General features: G+C 40.0%; 1 protein-coding gene across 1 annotated transcript; it reads right to left on the bottom strand.

Moving 5' to 3' along the window:
- Window positions 1-281: 281 nt before the first annotated feature.
- CD9 (CD9 molecule) lies at window positions 282-24,103 on the bottom strand. The gene is made up of 8 exons (XM_075210226.1): window positions 23,835-24,103; window positions 7,823-7,922; window positions 6,861-6,958; window positions 5,844-5,918; window positions 4,231-4,332; window positions 3,098-3,187; window positions 2,535-2,618; window positions 282-729 (listed from the first exon to the last, which is right to left on the bottom strand). Exons 1-8 carry the CDS (start codon window positions 23,898-23,900, stop codon window positions 664-666), a joined length of 681 nt encoding a protein of 226 aa, XP_075066327.1. The 5' UTR covers window positions 23,901-24,103; the 3' UTR covers window positions 282-663.
- Window positions 24,104-27,576: the final 3,473 nt, after the last annotated feature.

The raw sequence follows: 27,576 nt of genomic DNA, 5'->3' as shown, positions 1-27,576 counted from the left end.
TATTATGCATGGGATATAACTACAGAAAGGCTTCCTGAACATCACTTGGGGTAGAATTCTCAAACCTAAAAAGTTAAAGTGGAGGTGTTGTCCATAGCAACCAATCAGATTCTAGCTATTATGTTCTAGCGTGTAATACATAAATCTTAGCTAGAATCTCATTGGTTGTATGGGCAACACCTCCACTTTTAGATCAATAATGACACACACATATACATACATATATACACACACACACACACACACACACACACACACACACAGAATGATTGAAACGACAATTTTATTTGTACTTTTTGTTTTATTTATTTTTAAGTACCAAATTACGTTTAAAGATAAGTTAGATCTTGATTAATATTTTAAGAAAGCGAAAGACAAAACTAGAAAACACGGAATATAGCTTTCTGTAGATATACAATATATATATATGAATTTAACCCATCAACAAATAGTGTACCTTGTATCATTGGTTTACATCTGAATAATACAATCTTAAAAAACAAAAAACACAAAAAAAAAAAAATATAAAAAAAAAATGGAAAAAAGCTTTGCATTAAAAATAAACAAAAATATAGCATAACTTTATTTTAGAAAGGGCTGTTTAAACACTAAAATAACATTGTTATTCCCTGCTTCCCCTCCCCATTTGATGAACGGACTTCATTATACCATTTCTCTGTTGTTTCGGATCGCACAACAAAGAACCATGCTGAAGATCATACCGAAGATCTGCGAAAACAAAGTAGCGGAGTTGTCAATTTTAAAAGCTTCTACTAATCTGTAAGATTTGGTTCAGAAAATGGCACTTGAAACCCACAACCACCAATGAGACAAGCGATCGTTCTCTAGCGTCATTTAGAAAAAAAAGCAGACGACTGATTGGTTGCTATGGGTTACACACTACTTGAGCTCCCATGTCCCCTGATTTTCCCCAGGACAGTTCCCTTTTTCAAGTAAAGTAATAAAAAAAAAAACCCCCAAAAAAAACAACTTTAGCTCACAATACTTATTTTTCCCATATTTTAAGTTTCTAATAACCGAATGTTAACAGGGAAAGTTCCACTATTGCAAGTTACTGTGGAATTATCCAATATGGAAACTAAAATGAGGTATGGGTGGATTTATGGCCTGAAAAGCTTCAAGTGGATGCAATGCCCATAGCACCCAATCAGATTCTAGCATGTACTAGATATCCTTTGTAGAATGTTGGATAAATTTAACCCTTGGGCCAGGGTTTCCCAAACCCAGTCCTCAGGGCTCTCCAACAGTGCAGGTTTTCTGGATCACATCTGACATAATTAGGATCACCTGTGGATCTGTTACAATGTGTCAGTCAGTAATGACTACACCTGTGCTCCAGCAAGGAGATATGGAAAACATGCACTGTTGGGGAGCCCTGAGGAGTGGGTTTGGGAAACCCTGCCTTGGGCTAATCATCTCAGCTGGACCAAATCAGCCAGCCACGAAACCTATGTAAATGTTTCATCTGAGGTTTCTGCCTCAACGTAATTAAATTATAGGTCTAGTCAGTTGCATTGGTACAATCTTTAAGCCTTATTCGCCCCTCTATTTGATTTTAAAAAAAAAAAAAAGGGGAGCTTAAAGCACTATCTTCTTCCCAGTTTGGAATTTTCACCTCATGAAATTTAATTTCGTCTGCATTTTTTTTTTTTTAAACATACATCTATTGCATACTCTTAGAATACGCAGCCATTTTGGGGGCTGATCCAATATAAATGAGAAAACACTATCCACTCACTAGGACAGCGTTGGCTAACCTGTGACACCAGGTGTTGTGAAACTACGAGTCCCAGCATACCCTTCCAGCAATAAGCTGCTATATTTTGGCAAAGCATGCTGGGACTCGTAGTATCCCAACACCTGGAGTGTCACAGGTTAGCCAACACTGCACTAGGATCTAGTGGCAACACCGAATCACAAGTTACTTTTCTCATCGTGTCCTAGCAACTTTGGTAGTTATATATATATTCATATTGAAGTTCTCACACCTGAACCATTGTACATTAGGTCAATATGAATCAGACTTTCCACTGTAGCTCTGTTGAAAAGTAACTTATTACAGAGGTGGAGCCTCTCCCAGAACTTTAGGATCCTAATGGGAGCAGATACAGGTGAAAGAGCTGGAGTAAAGTCATCCGCGGTACTGTGACATCACTGCCCCTGCATGAATCCACACAGCGCATGTCTGCAAATCTGTCACTCAAACTTTGCCTGCTTAGAGAAGCTCCTCCCTCCTAAGATGGCAACCTGTTGCATAGGTGTTAAAAACTAGCATGATGGACCCCATTGAGTGAAGTGTAAACACTGCAGTTATTTCTGTGATTTGAAAGCGTATACTGGCATATGAGTGCAACCATCATCCAGATAGACCTCTTCCCTCTTCTCAAGAGATGTCACCTTGCTGAACAAGATCAGGTGCTAAAGTCAACACAACTAGGGATAAGCAGCATCGGTGCTTGTGAATCGCTGCCCCATCCTGTTGTCACGGACTCCGCATATCAAAATATACATACCATTACTACAGCAATTCCGATCCCGACGGCTCCGATAATGTGGAACTTGGTATTGAAAACGCTTTCAATGGCTGATGGACAGGACTAAAAAGAGAAAAGAGACATGATTCACTCGAGGCCTATTGGGTGGTACGAAATGTAGGAGAACTTGTTTGTGCTGGAGTATATACGCTGCTGTTCACAAGTCAACTGCAATTGTCTTTGTACTGCTAACCCTGTCAACTCTGCTCTTTGATTCAGTCGCCCTATAATTAGACTGTCTATGTAACCAACAAGCTCCAGTAAAATCTAAGAATATTTGCAAATATACATACATATATATATGTGTGAATATATATATACATACACACACATACATACATACATACATACATACATACACATATATACACACACATATATATATATATATATATATACACACATACATATACATTTTACACATGTCCTCTTTTCACCAAAACAGCGGTAACATTAAAAATAGTAAACATACACACATGCACAAGTAAATACACATTTGTTGCAGACACTTAGCTCAGCTTAATAATGCCGAAGTACTGCACCTGTGTAGTGAGAGTGTTCAGAAGAGACTTTGGAGGACAAGTGTCTGTAAGTAAATTATCAATGGCGCCAGCTACCCCACAACAGTCCAACTGGAAAACAAAATTTAGGAAATAAACACATTGTTACAAAGAGAGCAAAGCACTAAATTCATTATGAATATCAGAAAAATCAATACACAATTGTTTATTCCAATTAGATATATTTACATGGATAATGGAACAAACTAAGGTGCCTAGTTATCAACCTCCAAAGAGGTAAAAATCCCCGAAAACCACATTACGCAGTAATGGGGCCATTTATAATTATAGGACCCAGCCTCATCATTCGCAAATGCAGTCCCCATAGGTGTCTATGGGGGCTGCATTTAGGCACTATTTATCAAGCTCCGAAATTCGGAGCTCAACCCCGATGGCGTTAGCCGCTCTAGTCTATGGGGAGAACATCGAAGGATAAGGAGCCTTGGATCCCTCCCTGGCAGGGTCCCTAAATATGAAAATTTGGATAAATAAAGTTCTAAGCAATCTGTGTATATTTCAAATTAATCTCCCTCTTTTCATTTTAACAAATCAACAATTTAATAATATGTTAAAAAAAAGAGAACGCCACAAAAATAAAATAAAAATCTATAATCTCCAATAAGCACATTTACAAATTACTATTAACTTTATTGAATCCTTCTGGGGGAAAGAAAAGCATATATTAAGGTGGTTTATAACATCCATGTATCATGAAATTTAAAGGATAGCAGTAACGCCCTCTGATATCTCTATCTGCATCCTGTTCACTTCCCTAATAAAGTGGGTGGGGGGCTTAAAGTCGCGGTCCACAAGCATTCATCCTCTCTCTCCTCCTCCCCCTCTGTATTAGGGGGCAGGGCCGCAATAGCGCATTTCGTGTGACCAGGTCCTCCGCACTTGGCATGAGGATCTCCCCTCTGAAATGTTGGCAAGTATGTCCTGGGTCCCGAATAATCTTTGCCCTGGTCCTACTAAAGTCTTAAAGCAGACTGTGACCTTGGGTTCCATCTCGAAAAATGCTAATAACTTGACAAGCTTTCAATATACTTTTTTTTACAGGTGTTCACTACATAAAACTCCAATATCACAAAAAACTAAATCCAAAAACAACTTACGGCGAGATGGATACCCTTTAGAGTTTCCTTCAAAGATGCCTCTTTAGTCTGAAGGTACTTGCTGTAAGTCTCCGTGTAAAAACTCTTCAATTCCTCAACAACCTACAGATCATAAAAAAAATAAAAATGAACAAATTGACATTTCAAGTCTCCAACAAATGTTTTCATACAGTTAGATATGTAACGGTAAACATTGGCAAGTCTTTCTGATCAAATGGGAAAAAAAGAATTTTTTTTATAAACAAAACAAAAACACTTTAAAATGATTTTTGTTCAATTAATCAGAACTCGGCCAATTCATTTCTGTAAAAAAAATTTTTTGCCCTCAATCGTGTCCTGCTGGTCTGTTATGTCCCCATACTTGAAGTGCGCGTGAATAGAACCTATAGCCAATCAGATTATCAGAATGTTTAGCAGGAGGAGAGTGCACTGCTCTTGCAGGAGAAATTATATACTGGAAGGAGCAGGATCCCCAAAAAGCACAGAGTAGTGATGCAAGATTTCTGTCAAATTAATTCACACATCCAGTTTGGTTTGTTTTAAGTATAGATTAAACAGACCAAATTAATGGAATATATAGCATACCTCCCAACATTTAGGATCAGGAATTCGGGACAAAATAATCCCCACCCCCATTCAGCCCAAACCCTGTCCACGAGATGTTTAAAACCCCACCTGCTTTTGCAGTTTTAAATATCCACACAATCAACAGGACAAGACTAAACAGAATACTGGATAACGGTGCACAGGAATAGTCCCAATTGTATTATCTCGTGCCCTATCTTCTAAATCCAACACATATCAATAAAATATAAAAAACTTATTTTTCTAAATGTTAAAATAATTAAAGCAGCAAAATACATGTGAAACAAAAACTTGTTTTTAAAATACTGGCTGTGACCCTTGATCTCTGTATTTGTATTGCAAGTAGATTATTATAACAGACAACCAATTAGGAATTAAAGTATAAAGCCATTTACTCTATAAGACAGGGTATTAATTGGATTGATAAAGAAACAAACACTTGCAAGTAACTGAACAACAGTACACTACCCCAAGTCATGGACAAATGATCATAGCACAATAGCTGTTAGGTACTATCCCAGCGGTCACTCCTAGTACTGGACAAAGACAAAGCCCTCCCTCATTCAACTATACCTTCCTAATATGTTGCTAACTTGGGATTTGAGCAGTAAAACTCTTATATCCAAAACTATTGCATTAACTATCAATTCATTAGATTAGTCGCAGACAGTAATGCTGACGCGCGTTTCACTGTCGGCTTTATCTAGGCAAAGCTGAGACAGCAAAACGCGCATCGGCATTACTTACTGTTTTGGGGGTGCAGGGGGATAGTGATTTACAAACATAGGGAGAGGAATGTCACTTCCCAAGGGTCCAATTTTGACAAAAACAGACTTAGCAAAATAAGGTTGCTGTTGGCTTGACTTTGGGTAGACTGGGGGCAACATTTGTTCTTTCAGTCAGTATTACGGGGGGATGTATTTCTCCATAACATACTGAAGCCAAAAGATGTCAGAAAAGTGTTCATCATTAAAAAAAGGAGATTTGTTTTATTTTAATAAATGCAAATTGTGATGAAACAGCCTTACCTTATCTTTATTGGCAAAACCCCAGATTCCGGCAGCAATTTCAATGGCAAAAATAACCAAGAGGAAAGCGAAAAACTGGGAGGGAGAAAAAATAAAAATGGAAGAGATATTATTTGCAAGTTCATTTAAGTAGGACAATATAATATAGATTTATTTCTGAAAAAAATGCATCGGCTGCAAAATAAACTATGCTTTACAGTTTAATCCTGCGACATACAAAGTTCTAGTGTAAGCAGTCATGCAAATTAATTGTAGTGGGTGAGCGAACATAGAAAATGCTCATGGTTTACATAACCAACTTCTAAACATGAATTGTGACTATATTCTCAATACACTAAGGGGAAGGTTTATTACAGCTCATAGCAGCCAATCAGATTCTAGCTATCATTTATCTAATGCACTCTACAGAAAAAGCTAGAATCTGATTGGTTGCTATGGGCATCAATTCCACTTTTCCTTTTTCAAAGGTTTGATAAATCTAGGAATAAAAAACCTGGGACAAAGAAAAAAAATAAAAATAAAATGAAAAAGCAAAAACACACCCCTTGAACGCACCAGTCAAAATCTAAACTCGCGTAAAGACGCATTCATAAGCACATTGCAATTTAAAGGCGTTTTTACAGGTATTAAAAATGTGTTTCAAAAAGCCAGTGTGTATGTATCCTTATAAAGGAAAATTAACCCCATCAATTCAGCAGGCACCAGTGACCTCACTGAAGCATGGACACTGTAAATCACAGCAAAATTAGCGACTTATTGCTTTCACCAAGATGTTCCATGTTTGTCTTTTATACAGTATTTTGAAACAATATCATAGTAACTGAGAAAGATCAGGTACTTTTTGTGACTGTGTTTATTCATTTTTCTCTATATAGTATTTTGAATCAATATTATTATAAAGAAGGGATATGAACTTATTTAGTAAATAAACTAAGCCAAGAACCACAACTGTTTTATGTGCAACAAAGAAATCGGTCAGGCTAGCAAACCCTGAATATACTAAAAAAACAAAATTACCAATCCCAGCATGCATTCTGACTCCTGAATGGCACCACAGCATCCAAGGAAACCAACCAACATCATGAGCGCTCCGGCGCCAATCAAGATGTAGACTCCTGCAATAAGAGCAAAGAAAATAGATCTATAAAATATTATATTATAACCCGGATACTTTCAAGTTGGAGGGGGGAGGGTGGAATCCTACATCCCTCTAGGAATTCAGTGTTTGCAAGCGTAGGCTGATGTGTTTGACCAGCATCTTCAGTCAGTGCATGCAACTAATTTATAAATATATATGGTCAATACAAAAAGTTAAGTTGCTCTTGAAAGAGCTTTGTTGCTCTTCCAGTTTCATACTGACCCCCTCCCACCAATCTAGTTAAATATTGGGTGAGATTTAATTAGCATTTCTGGAACATCCACAGAGACATATTACGTGTATGTCAGTAATCTCTGCTCATTTTATCTTGCACCCCTTAGAGGTGCTCCGAAAAATGAGCGGAGATTCCTAAAAGTAATGGCTGCCAATGTGCACAGGCGAACATTGCAGGCAGCCTATCGCCAGCAATTGAGTCTCCCCCATTGTCCATATAACTGAAATATTTGAAACAAGACCAGCACATTGTATTTTTAGATTTAGGATTTTGGTTCTCCTCTAAAGTACAGCACTAGAGGCAGGTATTGTGTGAACGAAACCAATAATCGTGACAATGTCGGATACACAATACATCAGTATACAGTGGGGTCAGGTGCAGAGGCGGAACTTGCGAACTGTGGGCCCTGATGCAGGGAACAGGGGCCCACAGCTCGCTAGTTCCCCAGGCAGCGGGCCCCATCATCTCCATGGGCCCCGCTGCACCCCACCTGCTGCACCAATGCTAGTTCCGCCACTGGTCAGATTTATATATTAGGGTAGTCACGTTCATAAATCCTGGCTGTTAGTCACCCAGATAAATGCGTGTATATCGTCTAGTACTTACCAGTAAAAAATGAACTGTTTGCGTCCGAGTCAAATATGGTCTTTGTCTGGTTATCGAACCTGAGCCATAGTCCTATTCCAAGGACAGCTGTTCCTGCCAGCTGGAGAGACCAAGAGAAAGTATAAAAATCAGGTTACTTCTTACTATTAAAGCAATAAACAAGCCATATACAGAAGTGAATCTGTACCAAAAGGATAACATGAAAACTGATCTACAAGTATTGAGATTTAATTTAGAACCATTGTACGGAATCTTTCTAAACAGTACATACCGTAACTCCCATCAACCAATCATCTTAGCTTTCACTAGACAGACCTGCACAAGAATGCTCAAAGCTTGGTTGTTATGAAATAGAACACGTCTGCTTTATATACCAATTACGGAATTAGTCATCTGAAGAGATGGGAGTTGTTTAACTAAATTAGGTTACCATATATAAAAGCAGCTACTAAAAGGAATGTGTGTGTGTGTGTGTGTGTGTGTGTGTGTAAAAGTCTAACGTGACAGAAACAGATATTTTATATCTGGTTTGTACTAGGGATGTGCACCGGCGACTTTTGAGGTCTCGTGTTTTGTGTTTTGGATCCGGATTTTCGTTATTTTTGAGGTTCGGATTTGTCTCGCAAAACACTTGACGAAAGGTCTCGGTTCGGATTTAAGGTATTGGATTCGGATTTTTTTTGAAAAAAACATAAAAAGTTTAAAAATCAAGTTTTTGGGCTTATTTTCACTCCTAGGCTATTATTAACCTCAATAACATTCAATAACAAGCATTTCCACTAATTTACAGTGTATTCTGAACACCTCACAATATAGTTATTAGTCCAAAACGTTGCAACAAGGTATCTTTCTGGACTGCGTAGAGGAGTGGGTCACCACAATATATATTAAAAACCCTGAACTTTTATGATTCGCACCAATAATTGTACCTGGACTGCGTAGAGGAGTGGGTCACCACAATATCTTAAAAACCCTGAACTTTTATGATTCGCACCAATAATTGTACCTGGACTGCGTAGAGGAGTGGGTCACCACAATATCTTAAAAACCCTGAACTTTTATGATTCGCACCAATAATTGTACCTGGACTGCGTAGAGGAGTGGGTCACCACAATATCTTAAAAACCCTGAACTTTTATGATTCCCACCAATAATTGTACCTGGACTGCGTAGAGGAGTGGGTCACCACAATATATATTAAAAACCCTGAACTTTTATGATTCGCACCAATAATTGTACCTGGACTGCGTAGAGGAGTGGGTCACCACAATATCTTAAAAACCCTGAACTTTTATGATTCGCACCAATAATTGTACCTGGACTGCGTAGAGGAGTGGGTCACCACAATATCTTAAAAACCCTGAACTTTTATGATTCGCACCAATAATTGTACCTGGACTGCGTAGAGGAGTGGGTCACCACAATATATTAAAAACCCTGAACTTTTATGATTCGCACCAATAATTTTTTTTATTTTTAAAAAACTTGGGAATAGTGGGGAAATAACTATGCCCTTAGAAGCACAGAGCACAGGACACAGCACCACTGGACTGAACAGGACACGGCACAGGACCCAGCAGCACTGCGGAACTCAGCAGGACAGAGCACAGGACACAGCACCACTGGACTGATACTGCAGAACACAGCACAGCACAGCACAGCACAGCACAGCACAGCACAGCACAGCACAGCACAGCACAGCACAGCACAGAACTAAACAGCACAGAACTAAACAGCACAGAGGACCACTAACACACCCTCCCTCTACCCTGATCAATGCCCGAGTGAAGATGGCGGCGACTAGCGGGGAATTTATAGGATCCGAGTATCGCGAGATCCGACAACGGGATTATGAGTCAGAGCCTCAGTTTCACTTTTGAATTTGGCGCCAATACCCGGATCTGTCTCGGATCCGACTCGGATCCGCAACGTTCGGGTGGGCTCGGATTTCAGAAATCCGAGCGCGCTCATCCCTAGTTTGTACTGCACAGCAAATATAAACGGTTCTCCGTTATCAGACAGTTTCTGTGAAAAGGCGGATGGGCTACACTGCCCTGCGGTTAATGAAAGGGAACTGGCTTGTAACTCTCTTAGGATCGTAAGTTTATGAAGTCCTAAAACCTTTGCCAATATTAGAAAATTTCTAAAAAATAAGGAACCTTTCAGGTTTAGTGGTATTTAAAGGCTCCAACCAAAACTGACTTCAGTTTTGGTTGGAGTTATCCTTTCCAAGTTAAATAAAAAATAAATAAATTAATCATCATCAATTTATATAGCGCCACTAATTCCGCAGCGCTGTACAGAGAACTCACTCACATCAGTCCCTGCCCCATTGGAGCTTACAGTCTAAATTCCTTAACACACACACACAGACCGAGACAGACACACACACAGACTAGGGTCAATTTTGTTATCAGCCAATTAACCTACCAGTATGTGTTTGGAGTGTGGGAGGAAACCGGAGCACCCGGAGGAAACCCACGCAAACATGGGGAGAACATACAATCTCCTCACAGATAAGGCCATGGTCAGGAATTGAACGTATGACTGCAGTGCTGTAAGGCAGAAGTGCTAACCACTGAGCCACCGTGCCGCCCCAAAATGTACTCTAATCCCCTCCACACAGTGTTTACAAGTCCCTCTTAGGTTTCCCATCAACAGATACAAACAGCCATGTCTTTACATCACACAGTTGTGTTGCCCTTCGATACGACTCAAAACCACTCTAAATACAATTGTATTCAGTGTAGAATGCACAGCAGCACCATTTGCAGAGAACACAATTAAACGACACTGCTTTATAATATAAATGCCTATCTGCAACATACAGAAAAGAAAGCCAGTCCGGTAAAACTATGTACGTAGCAAATGTTGCAGGTTAGCATCACAGACCAATAATGTAATCTGCAGGAGAGCTCCTGTAAGCAATTCTGTTAGGTGTCTCTGGAAGAGAAACTGTAAATTGGAAGAAATGTTGTTGGCAGGAGACACCACGGAGCTCTACCCAGATTTTCCATCAAGATGACTCATTGTTCCCCTGATGTAACAAACGAAACTGCAAGGAAGCCAAGATCATTGTGCAAACTGGTTTTTCTGACATGACTCCAACTGTCCCGTCCTGAGACTAAGGGAAAGAGATTTAAGTCTACAATGTGATTGTACCAAATACACTGCAGCAGCATATCCACTTCCAAAATATCATTCAGTGGTCTTTAGGTGCCAATACCTCAGGGGTAGCAATTCTCAGAAGCCAAATCGCTATTGCATCTACAAAACGAGTGCTGATAAACTAATGGGAGCATTTTTACCTGCACAACTCCAGAGGCTTCTTAAAAAACTGGAGACACATCCCACCACTTAGGTAGGCCCACATAACGGCACTATTACTAACGGAAAATGACTCATCTATGATTGAAACCCTCATCAGATTAACATTTTATTATTGCTTTTATATAAAAAAAACAAATCTTGTACTGCAGTGCCATTTTTATGACCCGATCGGGAATTAGGAGTAGGGCAGCACGGTGGCTTAGTGGTTAGCACTTCTGCTTCACAGCACTGGGGTCATGAGTTCAATTCCCGACCATGGCCTTATCTGTGAGGAGTTTGTATGTTCTCCCCGTGTTTGCGTGGGTTTCCTCCGGGTGCTCCGGTTTCCTCCCACACTCCAAAAACATGCTAGTAGGTTAATTGGCTGCTATCAAAATTGACCCTAGTCTCTGTGTGTATATGTTATAGAATTTAGACTAAGCCCCGATGGGGTAGGGACTGATGTGAATGAGTTCTCTGTACAGCGCTGCAGAATCAGTGGCGCTATATAAATAAATGGTGATGATGATAAAATGTATTCAAATGTTCAAGATCCCTCCCAAAGATAGGAGTTAATTTCGATAACCTGTAAAATCACAGTGTGCAAGTAAACAAGCAGTTAATGTATATTGTTATATGCGAGAGAGGCCTGGTTTTTAGGCAGAGAACCTGTCAACTATGGTTTATTGCTCAGCCCCACACATGCTAAAAGTTTGTTAGACAAGTCAGTCACAAAGGACAGTTGCTGAGGTCCCTCAAAGGACAGACCTGTTCTTTAAAGGAAAAAAAAAATACATCAAAATAATACTTTTCATAACCTATGTTTGGGAAAATCTATGTACAAATTGATAACCAGCAAAATAGGCCTAATGACGTGTCATCAGCAGATCCCAACTCATAATGAAGCTATGGAGAAAATGTATGTCCCAAAGGAAGCCATAACATAATCATGTTTATTATGCACATGTCCGGAAAAACACACCGTTTAATGGATTTAGATTTTTTTGAACAAAAAGTGCAATAAAACAGATTAGTATACTAGCACACATGAAGTCCTAAGATCATAAGGAAAGGGGGGTTTGGGTGAAAAATGTTTAAAGTGCTGAAAATGTTGTTAAGTCATTTTCACTTCTTGGGGCCTTTTTATTTTTTTAACTGATGAAGGAAACAGCTTTGCATTTATATTTCTGCTTGTCAATTTGTTATCACCATTTTTGTCCCATTAAACTCCATTTCATTATGTTCTGTCTTTGTGTTCTTACACTCGTTTGTCATATAGGTCTCTTTTATAATCCTACATTTAAAGCAGGGAATTGTTTGGTTTACAATAACTGATTAAATTGGGTTGTGATTCTAGTTTGGGATCAGACAGGGAATAACCGAAGATTTCCTAAGAGCATAAGCTGCTGAAGTAAATCTTAGTGGTGGCAGAACTTTGTGTTTAATTATGAACATAATATACAATTTCGGGGGTTAGAAACAGTTGTTCATATAGAGACTATTTTAGCAGTTTCCAGCATAACAGGTATTTCCGCTTGTAAGACTCCTGCGCTACAACTTAAGAAAGTATGACTAAAGAAAACTACAAGTGTTATATTTCTATGGCAACAAACAGAAATCAACACTCCAATAGTATTATTACAGCAAATGGATAACAAAGTATACATTTAGGCTATGGATTGTTGAAGACAAAAGAGAAGTAGAAGTGATTAGATAATGCCAAAGCATCAAAGATCATTACTTTTAAAAAAAAATGTGGCGATTCGCTGAGAAGGGGCGGGCGGAGTTTAGAGCGCTAGCTAAGAAAAGTTGTGTGCCCTAATCTTTATTTCTCTATGCCGTTATCATATGAAATACTGTCACTGCACCTTAATACCCATTTCATTCAGGTCAGAACACATTTTTCATCTCCTGAACGTCTAAGTTCTGAAGTGGGTGGGGCTACAACAACCTCCAGACAATCTGCATAATGGTATTTTCACATTAGCACAGAGTATTTCAGGACATAAGAGCACTGATCTTGTACAGTGACCGGATCACGTGTATGATTTTTTTTTTTGTAGTGAGGACAGGGCTTAATGTTTATTGTGAAATGGGGAATGGAGGCAAGCAGGGAATTACAGATTGAGATAGTGGACTGGTGTGAGAAGATTGTGACGTCATATGAACAACTCATCCACCTATTTTATTGTACAAGGTCATTAAAATGATCATGACAAGTCAGTTATAGATGTCGTTGTGGTCAGTCTTGGTGTACACCACATTATACAACAGTACATCCTAAGCAGATGTGGATATGGTTTTTGTTAACCTGCTATGGTCACAAAACTGTATTGTGTTTGTGAAGATGGAATAGCAAGTTGTCTTTTACTTACATAACCCATACTTACCAACTTTCTGTTGGTCAAATCCGGGAGCCTGCGGAGGTGGGCGTAACGGGGGCGGGGCTCCAAAATGGTGTCATTTTGGACCCGCCCCCATGACGTGATGACGCAAAACGCGTCATTTGACAGCGGGGGCGGGGGCAAATGCCGCGATTCACCGGGAATCGCGGCGTTTGGGACTTAATTCTGCCCACTTCACTAGGAAGTGGGCAGAATTATCCAGATGCGGGAGATTGCCACACTCGCCCGGGAGACTCTCGCAAAATGCGGGAGTCTTCCGGACATTCCGGGAGAGTTGGCAAGTATGACATAACCCATAGATTGAATTAGCACACTTAGTGGGCACAATTATCACAGAAAACGGGAAAACTCTATAGAAGAATACACATTGTCTCGCAATACATCCAGACAATATATAATGCTGTAATATCCCTTTAAATATCAATTTCCGCCACAGGTATATTTCCAAACAATTCTACCAGTACAATAAATACATTGTTCAAAATTCTTTGGAGAACAGCTTCTTGCAGTAAATTCGGATAAGTTGTATAAACTAGAACAAAAATTGCAGCAGTGTTTAAAACATGTTGCCGTAAACAGTTTTTGTAAAGGCCACTAAGAATATAAACACAGCAGGGTGTATTATCACCAATACAACCTTCTATTGTAAAACAAATCTATAGGACACTATACAAGGAAAAAGAGAATCCTGCAATAGGATGAAGCCTATTTACCAACAATAAATATCTTAAGGTTTAAAGGTTACCCTCACAAGGGTGCTTGTACAAGCAGATGAAATGGGAGAGTCATCTTAAACAAAAAAAAAACAAAACAAAATCCCCTCATTCACCACAAAGGGGTAGATTTATTAAACCTTCTATAAATGAAAACTGGAGGCGTTGTCCATAGCAACCAGATTGCAGCTATCGTTTATCTTGCACATTCTAGAACATCTGACTGGTTGCTACGGGCAACGCTTCCACTAACCCTATTTAGAAGGTTGGGCAAATCTATCCTTTTGTAGAGAATGAGGGTAATTAATTTTTTTTTTCTTTATATATCCAATACAGCGCAAGGCAAATCTCAATTACCGCTATCCCAAGACTTTATGAAACCCAAGTCTTTACCATTGGCCGGTACTAAACTTGGCATCATCGCGACTGCCCCCTCTCGACTCACATTGACGCGCCTGCCCAAAGCACAACAAGAGACCCTCCACCAAAGAGGACCAAAAGCCGGGTTTAATGTGAAAGAGGCAGTGACGTGCGGCCAATTGAACGGTAGCACCTTCGAACCGTAACATAAATGAACCTATGAAGGGCGGGAGGGAGGTATCCGAAGACCCAGGAACCAAGAGGGCCAGCCCAGCCCGCCATGTCAGTATAATTTATAGCATCAACATTAACCACTCCCCACACTGTGGCTGTAAGTAAAACTTAACCCTTAATGGTAAGTGCTGAGAAAAGCATAAACACGATATTTTAATTGTCCTCAGCTTATGGCTTCACTTAAACTTGCAGTCTCCAAACCATTAAACATCTATAACATTGCATCAGCACAAACTGTTAAAATTGTATTCTTGCAACAATAATAAAATACACCACGTGCATAAGTGCTGCAGATAGCGGTTAATACATGCAGGAAAAGGGCAATTTGAAACAACAAAAGCCATCAATGCAATAGGCTCTTACTAGATTCCTACGCGCTATCATGATTGTATTGATTTCAATGGAGAGTGGGAGAGATTCACACAGTAGTCGAAAGTGGGCTGGTTACAGTGGTACGCCACATCACTACTTCTCCTACTGCTTTCACTGCAAAACTACCAAATACCATTCACTTACATTTGCCATACCGCAACTTCTAAATTTCCCCTTTGACCACAAAAAAAAATAAAAAATAAAAATTGTATATACATACATATTTTTATCGCAGGGGGTTCAGTTTGGTAGTACACCGCATTGTCTGGCGGTTACGATTTTAAGTTTCTCTATGTATGCGCTTGTTAACAGCTAAAACTAGTGCAGTTTGCCACTTGTTGCACGAGATGGCCAACGAGGTGTTAATTTTTGCTAGAGGAGGATAGTAGCGTATGAGTTTTTTTTTTTTTTTAGATTCACGCGTCCTCATTTCTTACGTTTGTACAAGATCTCATGTGTTAATATTTTGGTTTGATCTATTAGCTCTCTGTATGTAGAGTGCTTTCTTGGATGTTGTTTTCATGGTTCCTGGCTCCCGGTGACGGAGAGATGGATTCTCTGAGGATTGGGAGGTGATAACTCGCATAGAAAGAGTTGCCGGGGAACAGTAGTAAGAGAGAGTCTGCTGGGGAAGTGGTGGTTTGGTCATTCAATAGTCTGCCCTCCGAAGCTTTCTAAGCGTTTTTACTAGTTCTGGTTTCCCCATTTGCATAGTTTACGCAACAGCAACAATAAGGAAGTGTTTGTTTGAACTATTTTATTATAGCAATGCTAATAACTAGGAGAATACAAAGATCTATTTATGGATAAATGTTTTATAGAGGACATAAACACAGAGGGCCCGAGTCATTAAGGAAGAGGTGCAAATTAGTTTATTATTTTGCACATAAGAAATACTGGCTGATTTTTCATGTAGCACACAAATACTTGATAACTTTATTTTTACACTGAAATTTAAAGTAGATCTAGGACATGCCCTATCCCAACTATAAACATACTTGGCAACTTTTCCTCGTTGGCTTCAGGGAGATCCCAGGGGAGGTGGGCGTGTGGGGGCGGGGCTTGACAAATTGCATCATGATGGCTAAGATGACAATATTTGCGTCATTAAGCCCCCCCTCAACTTAGCTATTGTGGGGGCGAGAACTGGGAGGTTGCCCTGCTCTCCCGGGACCCCGGGAGGTCTCCCAGAAATGCTGGAGTCTCACGGACATTCCGGGAGAGACTATGCATTAAAGAAAAGCAGCTAATGAATCTCTAGAGACTGAAGTGTCTTTTACATTTCTGTCTCCATTACTGAAGTCATGTTGTCTTACCTGTCAGTCTATGATTAAATCTTGGTCTCCATGAAAATGGCCACCTCCTTAGGCATCAATACATGGACAAAGGACACAATTTCTGAACTGTGTCATCATGCCACAGATGGCGAAGCCAACCACGTCTTGTACTGGCTCAGCATCAGGGAGAATGCCAGACTCTTCAGGGAGTGAGGGAGATCACCTCTATTTCAGGGAGTCTCCCTGACATTTAGGGAGAGTTGGCAAGTACGACTATAAATCTGCCATTACATTTTAAATTTACCTCCCCCTCCAATGCAACACAGCTTTGCCCAGGTGCAAAGTTACTCTTTTTACTGCTTTGCTCTTCTTAATGACTCCGGCCCAGAGAGAAAGTAGGTCCTGAACTTTGAACCACAGTGTACTACAAGAACATTAATAAATATCAGTGTTTAAAACAAAAAACACAATAACAGATCATTAAAGTATTTGTTTATCAATGTATGCCGAATGTGAAAACTAAAACGCTATGAAAGTGTCAAACACAGCAGTAATTTTGTTGTGTCATGTGACTACTTTTGCGCAAACGCAGGAAAGCGTATGGATTTGTGACCCAAGACGGCAGCATCCACCGGGCTGCAAAACGATGGGGGCGTTTCTGGCAGAGTAATAACCAAGTGTACCTCTATATCATACTTGCATACTCTCCCGGAATGTCCAGGAGACTCCCGGGAGAGTGTGGCAATCTCCCTGATCTGCCCACTTCCTAGTGAAGTGGGCAGAATTCGGTTCAAACGAGGTGATTCACCGGGAATCGCTGCGTTTGGCCCCGCTCCCGCTGGTAAAAATGTCAAATCACGGTCCGATTGTCATTTTAGGAGCACCCCTTATTAATTTCAACATTCCTTTTTTCTCTTAAAATACTGCTTTGTATATCCTCATTTAGGTCTCACTTTAAACAGGAGATTGAAGGAACACACAATCCGCGCTTAGTACAAGAATAGGAAAATTTCAATCGCAACTATGCATCACCCAGCATGCAACAGTTTTAGCATTTTTTGGGGGGAGGGGGATGTGCTTAAAACTGATTTTAATTTTTATTGTGAATGCACTGAATCCAAGCTTTGGATCAGGATTTTGAGCAAAAATTACATTTTGTTTGCAAATTCCATACAACTTCAATAGTCAGTGTTCAGAGTTATTACTACGATCTAAAATTTCAGGGGGAAAAAAAACCCAAAACAGAATAATTTGCTTTGAGTCTTGCCAGAAGCTTTTCATGTTAGACGATTAGAATTTAAGGATCAACTCTGCTATAATCACAGTCTAGTTATAGCCTGAAATCCAGTACAAAGAGCTTAGAGTTAAACGAGCCAGAACTTGGGACTGTGGTAAATATAAATGTAGAAATGTCACAGGTATTATTACACCAGCACAAACGTGCATAATGCAGTATCTCAACCAATCAGCTTTGATCCATATTAGCCAACTCTCCCGGAATGTCCGGGAAACTCCGGGATTCCAGGTAGGTCTCCTGGAAAAGTATGGCATCCTCCCGCAACAGCCCACTTCACTAGGAAGTGGGGAGCATTAGCGGCATAATGCCACGATTCCCCGCACCACGCCACTCCCCCCGCTGTAAAATGACACGTTGGCGTCATTAAATTGCAGGGGCGGGGCCAGAATGGTGCAATTTGCATAGTTCCGTCCTAATGTATTTCTAATAAGAGCAGAGATGTTATGCGTTGGGTTTGTGAAGCTTATTTACTAACCTTACACAACTATGGAACGGACCTTTCAGACATGCTAATTCACAAATCACTTCCTGACTCGCAGACTCATAAAATGACTGCATGCAGGAAAATGGACAATTTGGGGTGTGTGTAGGGTTTATTGAGCCACGCCTGTTTGTTTTAATTAATCATTTCTACAGTTACTAAGTGCTACCTCTAAACAAAACATATAAACCAGAGCTACATTCTAGTTCAAACAGACAGAAGTTACTTATTAAACAGATAGTTATTTGCTGTAAACAAACTATCTTCTGCATGTGGGGGGGTGATAAAATAAATCAAAGAGAATGAATATATACACATGTCTACACACAGGGGAGGCAGCCATTTTGTGGGGGGCGGTGCCATCTAGGATTGACATAATTTGCAGTGGCCAAAACTTTATAGAAACATCGTAGTTGCCAAGAAGGATAACAATATCATTAAAGGGCTGTGAACGGCACTGTCTAATGGAAAAATAAATACATTTGTCAAGTGGATCTGGTGGAAAAAGATATTTATAATAGTTATGGCACCGCTGAATTAAAGGGCACTTAAAGTGCCACAAAAACTTAATTTGCACACTGACCGCACAATGGAATTATTATTTTAGTGCTGACCAGCTAAATGGACATGGAGTAAGAGTGGTGTATTTTGTGCATATTCAAACACACCAGACATTCATTATTGGCAGAATAAACAGAAGAGGAGCTTAATGCAACACAGATGAGAGCTATAATAAAAAGTATATCTTTTTTTTATTAAAGGGACGCACACAGAATGACAACGTACATTGAATGACCCAAATGTCCCTTAAATTGTCTCCATATAGCCTTACATAACCCCATATAATCAATATGACAGGACAAACGCGGCAGCCCGGCACAGTGGTTAGCATTGCTGCCTCACAGCTCTGGGGTCATGGGTTTGATTCCTATCAAGGTCTTTCTGTGTGGCGTTTGTATGCTCTACCCATGTTTCTGTGGGTAATCCAGTCCACCACAATCCAAAAACATACTGGAAAAAGGGACCCTAGAATAGCTAAGTGCGCCCAAAATGGCTGCCTCACCCGTTACCATAATGTAAAGTGTTCTGAGCCCTATTGGGAGAAAAGACATTACATAAAATAATATATTATTATTGTCTGGCACCACAGAACAATGCGGAGCCCCCTAGCCTGCACACCAGAATAGGGTTATACATTGTACTTCTGAGTTAGATATACTTATCCGGGCTGCAGAGCACTCACATACAGTTGTTTAGTGAGCTGCTTGTCTATCCCTAAAGCAGAGTTTCCACTTTCAGATTCCCTGGTCTTAAACTGTTTTTTCTTGAAAAACTGGGAAATAAAACCTGTAAGTGGAAACATTGCTGAGGTAATCACAGAGGGCCTCACTTCTAATTGGCAGAATCTGTTCAATCCTCCCTCTCACTGGCAGGTTGAGCAGCCTATGCAAGGGCTACAGCACGGTGATAAAATGCTAATAAATGCTGGATCCAGTCCCTACAACCTGGGCAGCTCCTTGTAAACCAGACAAGGCTGCATGTAAAAAAAATAAATAAACCCTGACGACAAATGTAAACTGCAGAACCAACATCCACTAGATTGCCAGTATCACCAACTCCTAGGTGCAGATGTACACCGACTGGGCAAAAATGCTTATTCCGAGTAAAAAGAGCATGGGGAGAAAAAAAAAAATCCCAAAAAACACAAACCGCAAAAAACAAAGACATTACTAGAAAATAGAATTACTTTGCTTTATTCTCTTTAATGCATATATTAAGTGCTGAATGTATAGTGTATTCTTGCAGTAGGACTTTATCTAGTTTCTATGAAGAGATGCTATTGTTTGCCTCCTCTTCCCCATAATCCTTTTCTCTCTTCTTTCTATTTCACTGAAGTGTGACAATTCTCTCGCAGTACAATAGCTTGGAGGCGTGGCCTAATGATACAAGACATGTGCGACATTGGATACGGGGTTGGTTAGGTCATCATTGGGGGGCGTGGTCTGGGATACAGAGGTTCCAACGTAGGTAGATGTAGTGGGATTGTTCACAGGTTGCAAACAGGGAAAACAAAATTATGTCCAATGAACACAATTAAACAAATACTTAAAGGGACTGTAACCTCAAATAAATAAGGATTAACCGGCTCATTTATTTTGTTTTCTGAGACATTGGTATCATTACATCTGGGTGGTAGGGGAACACTAAAGGCACCTAAGGAGCTGTGTTCTAAAATCCAGTACACTGGGCTCGAGCTACAGCTCACATGCAAAATTGGGTCATTCCCTTGTTTGGCCGATTCAATAGACCTCCATGGAAGGTTTCTATAGACCACTATATAGCAATGTTCAGTGTGTTTCAATCTTAAAAATGAGTAGCATTATGTGTGGACTGACATGTGGCTTCCATTATCAGAGAGGTTCCCGGAGGTGGATTCCACTCTATGCGCTGTACTCAGGAAGCACGATTTTCTTTTTGAGAAGGGTGTTATCTAAAATTGTTTAACCCATTTAAAGGAGAACTTTGGAACAGACAAAGGGGGGATTTTCTAGTGATTGTCTACTCTAGACAACCTTTGGCTCTTCAGGTGTTGTGAAACTACAAGTCCCAGCATACCCTGTCAGCTATGAAGTTTAGGAGAACTCAACACGACCAGCTCCATAACGATCTCTTATCCCTGCATCAACCACCAGCAAAAGGGGAGCTTAAAACGGTTATGTTAGTTCCTGACTGTGCAGAGCCAGGTAACAGAGTGGATCCCGCTTTGCCAATGACAAGACAAGAAGCCATTGCAGCGATGGCGGGGAGAGTTCTGCATTTTCCTTTAGTCAATCCTCACTACAGCGTTTGTGGGCAAATCTCCATAAATGACAATTCATCCTATTCTACATACAATATGAGCCGCATTTAATAAACTTACAACAAATAGAAAGTAAGGCCATATGTACGCAGTCTTGCTATTCTGCCTAGTTGACCACTTTGCCATATAGTCAAGACTACAATCAGAACCAGACATTATATGGAGATAACATTTAATATTCAACCTTACAATGCGTCTATAAGCAGCTCTACCATAATGGAGATTATTGTAGATTTCACTGCAACTGAGAGATTCAAAACCAGTCCTCAAGAGCTACCAACATGTCATGTTTTCAGGATTTCTGCCTAGAAACAGGCGGGATAATTACGGACACAGAAAAATAGATTAACTCACCTGTGCATGATAGTAGCTCTTGAGGGCAGAGTTTGAGCAACCTCTACACTACAACATCAAGTTACTAAATGTCTGCCATGCAAAACATGCTCAGTTATTCCATATATGATGAGCAGAGCTCTCTCCAGTCATACATGTATGTGCGAATCAACCAAGTATGTCTGTTACCTAGTAGACTGCAAGACAGGACCCTTCTTCCTTTGCAAGCCTTCAGTGTAATGAAAGAGGGACTGCTTTATGTGTGATAATGTGAGACACAGATGACACCTATTTATGAAAATAGTAATAGTAATGAAACTACAGTTGGATTATAGTAAACGTGTATTGTATCTACATTACATGCATTTGCTGAAAACAAGTGTATAAACATTAGACTGCAAGCCCCAATGGGGCAGGGACTGATGTGAATGAGTTCTCTGTACAGCGCTGTGGAATCAGTGGCGCTTTATAAATAAATGGTGATGATGAAATATACAGCCGGGAGAACGTATCAATAAAACATTTACCAGAAACTTTACAAGGGGAAATGGGCAGAAGGCACATTTTAAAAAGCATGTCACCTTCTATAAACACAATCTGTACTTGAGTAGTTTAGGAAAAGTCCTCACACAACACAATTTAGTTGTACAATTAGATTTTTTTGGACTACATACTTTTCTTTGTGTGTGGGAGACATGCAATTAAATTGTAAATTTGACTGGATATGTTGGAAAATTTCTCTTCAATCAAATTGTTGCATGTGCTGTAATTTTGCTATGGTAAACCTGGAAAAATCTTTCTCCAGGGGGTGATTCTGCAATCTTTTGATATTATTCATGGAAATCAATTTCTGGTTGCATTTCATAACAAGATTTAGACTGCCGTCTGTGGGGGTAACGCGGTCTACAAAAATTGTGATTGGTTTGCAAAATGTGTGGTTAGGTTAACAGAAAGTGTTACTTCCTCTCGTTAATGGACAGATCACATGCTTCCCACATGAATTTTACTTAAGAATATACGTCTAATAGTTTATCTGCTGCTTCCTCATTAAAGGGCAAAAAAATGTATAGATTTCTGCAGTAAAGAAAATTATGTCATACACAGTTACCAACAAAACTGGAATTCCCCATTAAAATTCAATGGAAAAAAAAAAAAAGAACCCTGTAACTGTACAATCCATTCTTCATGAGTCTGTCCTCATGCCAATGTTTGCTGAACAATGAACAGACATGTAGGAGGGCCTCAAAACAGATACACGCCCTGGCAAATTGCTGCAAAACACCAATGCTCCTAATTATGTCAAACACAGAAATAGATCAGTCTCAGCTGCATGCTCAAGGGGATCTTTTTTTTTCCTTTTTTTGTAAAGAAAGGCTGTGACTTCAGTATTCAGTTCCCCCTTTTCTATCAACAACTTCATGGTCTAATGACTATTGTTTGTGTGATTGTCGTCTATTGACTTAGTCTGCTGAGCAAAACTTGTCAAATCTCCTTATTCCATTTACAACTCCCAGTATGGTCTTTCAAACAATAAATGTTGCCTATTTTAGTCCACAAGTAGAATATTAAAATATATATATATATATATATATATATATATATATATATACATACACACACATACACATACACACACATTCTATATATACATACATACACACACATATATACACACATACATATACACACATTTCCACTGCTAGGTGTGTAACAATCTCCATCACAGTCAGAGATTAGGGACTGCAGTTAGTTCAGCAACAAGTGTGCAGCTTTGGGATCTCTGTAACCATCCTACCCCCTTCTTGTGCCTAATGAGGTCAGTGTGGATCTCAGACAAGGAGACAAACCATCTGCCTCCATTAATTCCAGCTGGAAGCTGCATTCCAGGCTAACCCCCTCTGGATGGGTTAAACACAGGGGCGTAGTGTGCAGCCCACCGTGCGCCCCCCCCCCCGCCCCCCTTATCCCGTGCTCAGCCTGGGCAACATGTGCAGATTCAGCCCCTATGCGGACTACAAGTACCAGCATCTCCAGCCAGCATCTGGCAGAGTCATTGCCTTGCCTACGTCTGATCTAGGGTGTAACCTGTGCTATGTAACACGATACAAGAAAAACAAAAGTAGCCAACTTAATAATAATAATAAAAAGCATACAAAATATATAAAATAAATAAACATAGTAACCACAGTGAAGAATAGACTGTATATGCACATAATACCTAAATAGAACACATACAATAAAAAGCTTAATAGACACGCAGTGAAGCCACAGTAGCCCATGCATGTGTCCAGCAGACTAAACCTTACCCCCCAGTCCCCATATTCACTCCTCCAGCCCCTTTATCCCTGGGGTACAAGGAGATAACACTCACCCAGAATATAAAGTTGAAGCCAAAGAGAAGATACTTAATGCACTTGGTTCCTCCTTTGACGGGCATGGTGGGACTTTAGCTGAGATGAACTCTGAGAGAAGTTGGTAATGAAAAGAAACCCAACTCTGTGCAGGGTGTGACTGCCTCAATTTTTTCTTTCCATGCAAACATTGGTTCCAGCGCCCCCTAGCAGCAGCACTGTGCGGTTACAGGCAGTCACGACACCACACCTACTACAAGGTTTATAATGTTTCTCTCTCACTCACACCCTGTCTGGTCCGGAGTTATCTCACCCCACGTGCTTTATTCTGGTGCTAATTATATATGACATCAACCCAGACCCTCCTCTCCTCCTATTCATGTCACTTTCCTTATTTACAGTATACAAGTTATAATGACACATGCATGCACCCAGGGGCGGATTGGGAACTTAATAAGTGGCCCTGGAAAAAATTCTTGAAGTGGCCTCATGTTGGCTGGGTGCAAATCAACTGTGGGTGGGACCAACACAAAAGTAGGCGGGATTTAGAACTATTGGAATTCGGTTGTAGTAACATTTAGGAAAACCTGGATTCGATGACTTAAGACACAGTGGGTCATCTCTAAAGCAAAGCAGGGAAAAGCCGCCAGTCCTGTGCTATAAAAATACATGAATCCTTTTACATTATCTGCGACTGGTTTATGTCTCTGTGCTTAAACTTGTTTAGTTGCTTACTAACACATCCTTCCAAAATCCCCTTCATAGAAACATATCTGACTTTGTTTAATAAGTGTAACTATTATGAAACTTGTTGGCAGAATCCTATTTGATCAGTCTGCCAAAGCAGCATATGAGCACCTCACTGCACTGTTGCATCTTTCCCTGACATCATGAGATGTAAACTACCAGTCAAATTTCTCTTTTTAAAATATAACAATGTGTACTGTGTGTTTCAAAAAATGCATTAAAAATAATCCTTCTAATAAATGGCTATCCAGTGCGATTACCACAAAGGTAAAATGCTTCAAGCATCTGCAAGAAAACACTTATTTTGTAACAATTATGTATGAACTCTAAATGTGGCCAGTGATTGGTGGTGGTTTGATTTAATAACAGTGCAGGAAGGGTTGGCAGACAATGGTATAAAGAAGGAGAGAGCTATTCTAAGGGTTTGCTGGTGATATACTAAGTACAAAGTAGGCAGGATTAATGATATTGTCAGTGCAATGGGGGCTGGCCATATGTTCAACAAAGTGATCTGAGAATTGGACCAATGCAATGTAGAAGGCAGGCAATGGAATCAATGCAAGAACCACTACAGTATCGCTAGAGCTAGAATAAGGCTCCGGGGTCCCAGGGCACTTAAGACAGGTGGATTATCATTTATGACAAATACACAGGCAAATCTATGTGCACTACTGTTAGGTACACGCAGCTCTGCCTTCACTAGCAGTATAGTGTGAAGCAGGACCTACCTCCCAACTGTCCTTGTAGTCGGACTAAGCGAGACAGTCACCCAAATTCTGGACTGCCCCACCAGATTCAGGACAGTTGGCAGACTGTCCTGCTCTCTCCTACCTGTCCTTGTCACTTTCACCACCTGTGGAGTTTGTATGTTCTCCCCGTGTTTGCGTGGGTTTCCTCCAGGTGCTCCGGTTTCCTCACACAATCCAAAAAACATACTGCTAGGTTAATTGGCTGCTATCAAATTGACCCTTGTCTCTCTCTCTATGTCTGTCTGTGTGTGTATATTAGGGAGTTTAGACTGTAAGCTCCAATGGGACAGGGACTGATGTGAGTGAGTTCTCTGTACAGCGCTGCGGAATCAGTGGCGCTGTATAAATAACTGATGATGATGGTGGTGGGTGTGCAAAATTTTGCATCTTCTGCTAGGAAGAGCTCAGCAGATCAAGATGGTTCATTGTTGACTTCAGTCTAGGTGTATGAATACTTACGCACCCTCCCTGAAGGGTTTCCCAGGAGATCATTTTCATTTCGCCTGACATCAGGGAAGAGGGAGGTTGTAGGGTAGTGGTACTCCTGCGTGATCAGTCCAGTTGTGCTTTATGCTTGTGTCCTGTGCTCTGTCCTGCTGAGTCCAGTGGTGCTTTAGTCCTGTGCATTTCTGTGCTAAGTCCATAGTAATTGTCTAATTATTAAAAACTCCAAAAAAATGTAAAAAACAAAAAAAATTATACAAAAAAAAGCAAAAAAATATATAAAAAAATAATTTAAAAACTATAAAAAAATTCTAGAGCAATATATTATTGCAGTCCTGATATATTAGTACTGCAATACCTACATTTACTGTTTCTGCAGTCCAAAAAATAGGAACTGCAATCTATGTTACTACGTTCATTGTTTAAGCAGTTCCAGAGAATAGGAACTGCAATCTATATTACATTTACTACGTTCATTGTTTAAGCAGTTCCAGAGAATAGGTACTGCAATCTATATTACATTTACTACGTTAAATTTTTAAGCAGTTCCAGAGAATAGGTACTGCAATCTATATTACATTTACTACGTTGATTTTTTAAGCAGTTCCAGAAAATAGGTACTGCAATCTATATTACATTTACTACGTTCAATTTTTAAGCAGTGCAAGAGAATAGGTACTGCAATCTATATTACATTTACTACATTGATTTTTTAAGCAGTTCCAGAGAATAGGTACTGCAATCTATATTACATTTACTACGTTCAATTTTTAAGCAGTTCCAGAGAATAGGTACTGCAATCTATATTACATTTACTACGTTCAATTTTTAAGCAGTGCAAGAGAATAGGTACTGCAATCTATATTACAAGAGAAAGTGAGGGAGGAGCTGGTAAACCATTGCGATTCCACCAAGCATGTAGCTCTTGTGGATAAAGCCCTTCGTACGCTTTGATGATATATTGTGGCCCCGGTACCAAATTGGGTACCGGGGCCACTCCACTACGCAGTCCAGATAGATGCGTATCAACTACATTCAGTGTTGGGGCCAAATCCAAAATGAATGAAAATGACCTGTCGTCGTCAAAAACAAGAGGTATTGACACGCTCGAACTACACCCTGTATATGCTGCAGAGGATGGAGGAGCAGGCAGCTGTGCAGTGGAATTCAGACCCGTTGAGGGTGATATATTGTGGCCCCGGTACCAAATTGAGTACCGGGCCCACTCCACTACGCAGTCCAGAAAGCGACCTCGGTGCAACGTTTTGGACTAAAAAGAATATTGTGAGGTGTGAGGTGTTCAGAATAGACTGGAAATTAGTGGAAATGATTGTTATTGAATGTTATTGAGGTTAATAATAGCGTAGGAGTGTAAAAAACCCCAAAAAATGGATTTTAGCGCTTTTTATGATTTTTTTAAAAATAAATCACAACCCAAAACCCTAAATCAGAACAAAGACCTTTCGTCAGGTGTTTTGGCAAAACAAATCAGAACGCACACCCCTAGTGTGTATGTGTGTGTATGTGTGTGTGAGGGAGGGTAGTATAGGTATTTTGGAGGCATGGGATTTCTAATTTAATTTATGTTTAGCAGCCCGTTATTTTTCCAAACAAAACTCTGAATCTTTGCAGTAATTAATTGCTGTGACCTCATGATGGACAGAGGTAGGATATTCTTATCTCTAAGGTATACTTGCCAACTCTCCCGGAATGTCCCGGAGACTCCCGCATTTTGCGAGAGTCTCACGGACTCCCGGGAGAGTGTGGCAATCTCCTGCGTCCTAGTGATGCCCACTTCCTAGTGAAGTGGGCAGAATTAGGT

This window comes from Mixophyes fleayi, chromosome 4 (assembly GCF_038048845.1).
Source record: "Mixophyes fleayi isolate aMixFle1 chromosome 4, aMixFle1.hap1, whole genome shotgun sequence".
In the NCBI taxonomy this organism is placed as follows: Eukaryota; Metazoa; Chordata; class Amphibia; order Anura; family Limnodynastidae; genus Mixophyes; species Mixophyes fleayi.
Note: the sequence above shows the minus strand (reverse complement) of the source record. Positions and strands in the feature narration are given on the sequence as shown.

Coding starts and splice junctions, on each gene's coding strand:
- CD9 (XM_075210226.1), bottom strand. CDS start 23,900: ATGCCCGTCAAAGGAGGAACCAAGTGCATTAAGTATCTTCTCTTTGGC. Junction 7,923..23,834: donor GCTTCAACTTTATATTCTGG/GTGAGTGTTATC, acceptor TGGTCTCTCCAG/CTGGCAGGAACAGCTGTCCT. Junction 4,333..5,843: donor GTTTTGCCAATAAAGATAAG/GTAAGGCTGTTT, acceptor TATGATCTGTAG/GTTGTTGAGGAATTGAAGAG.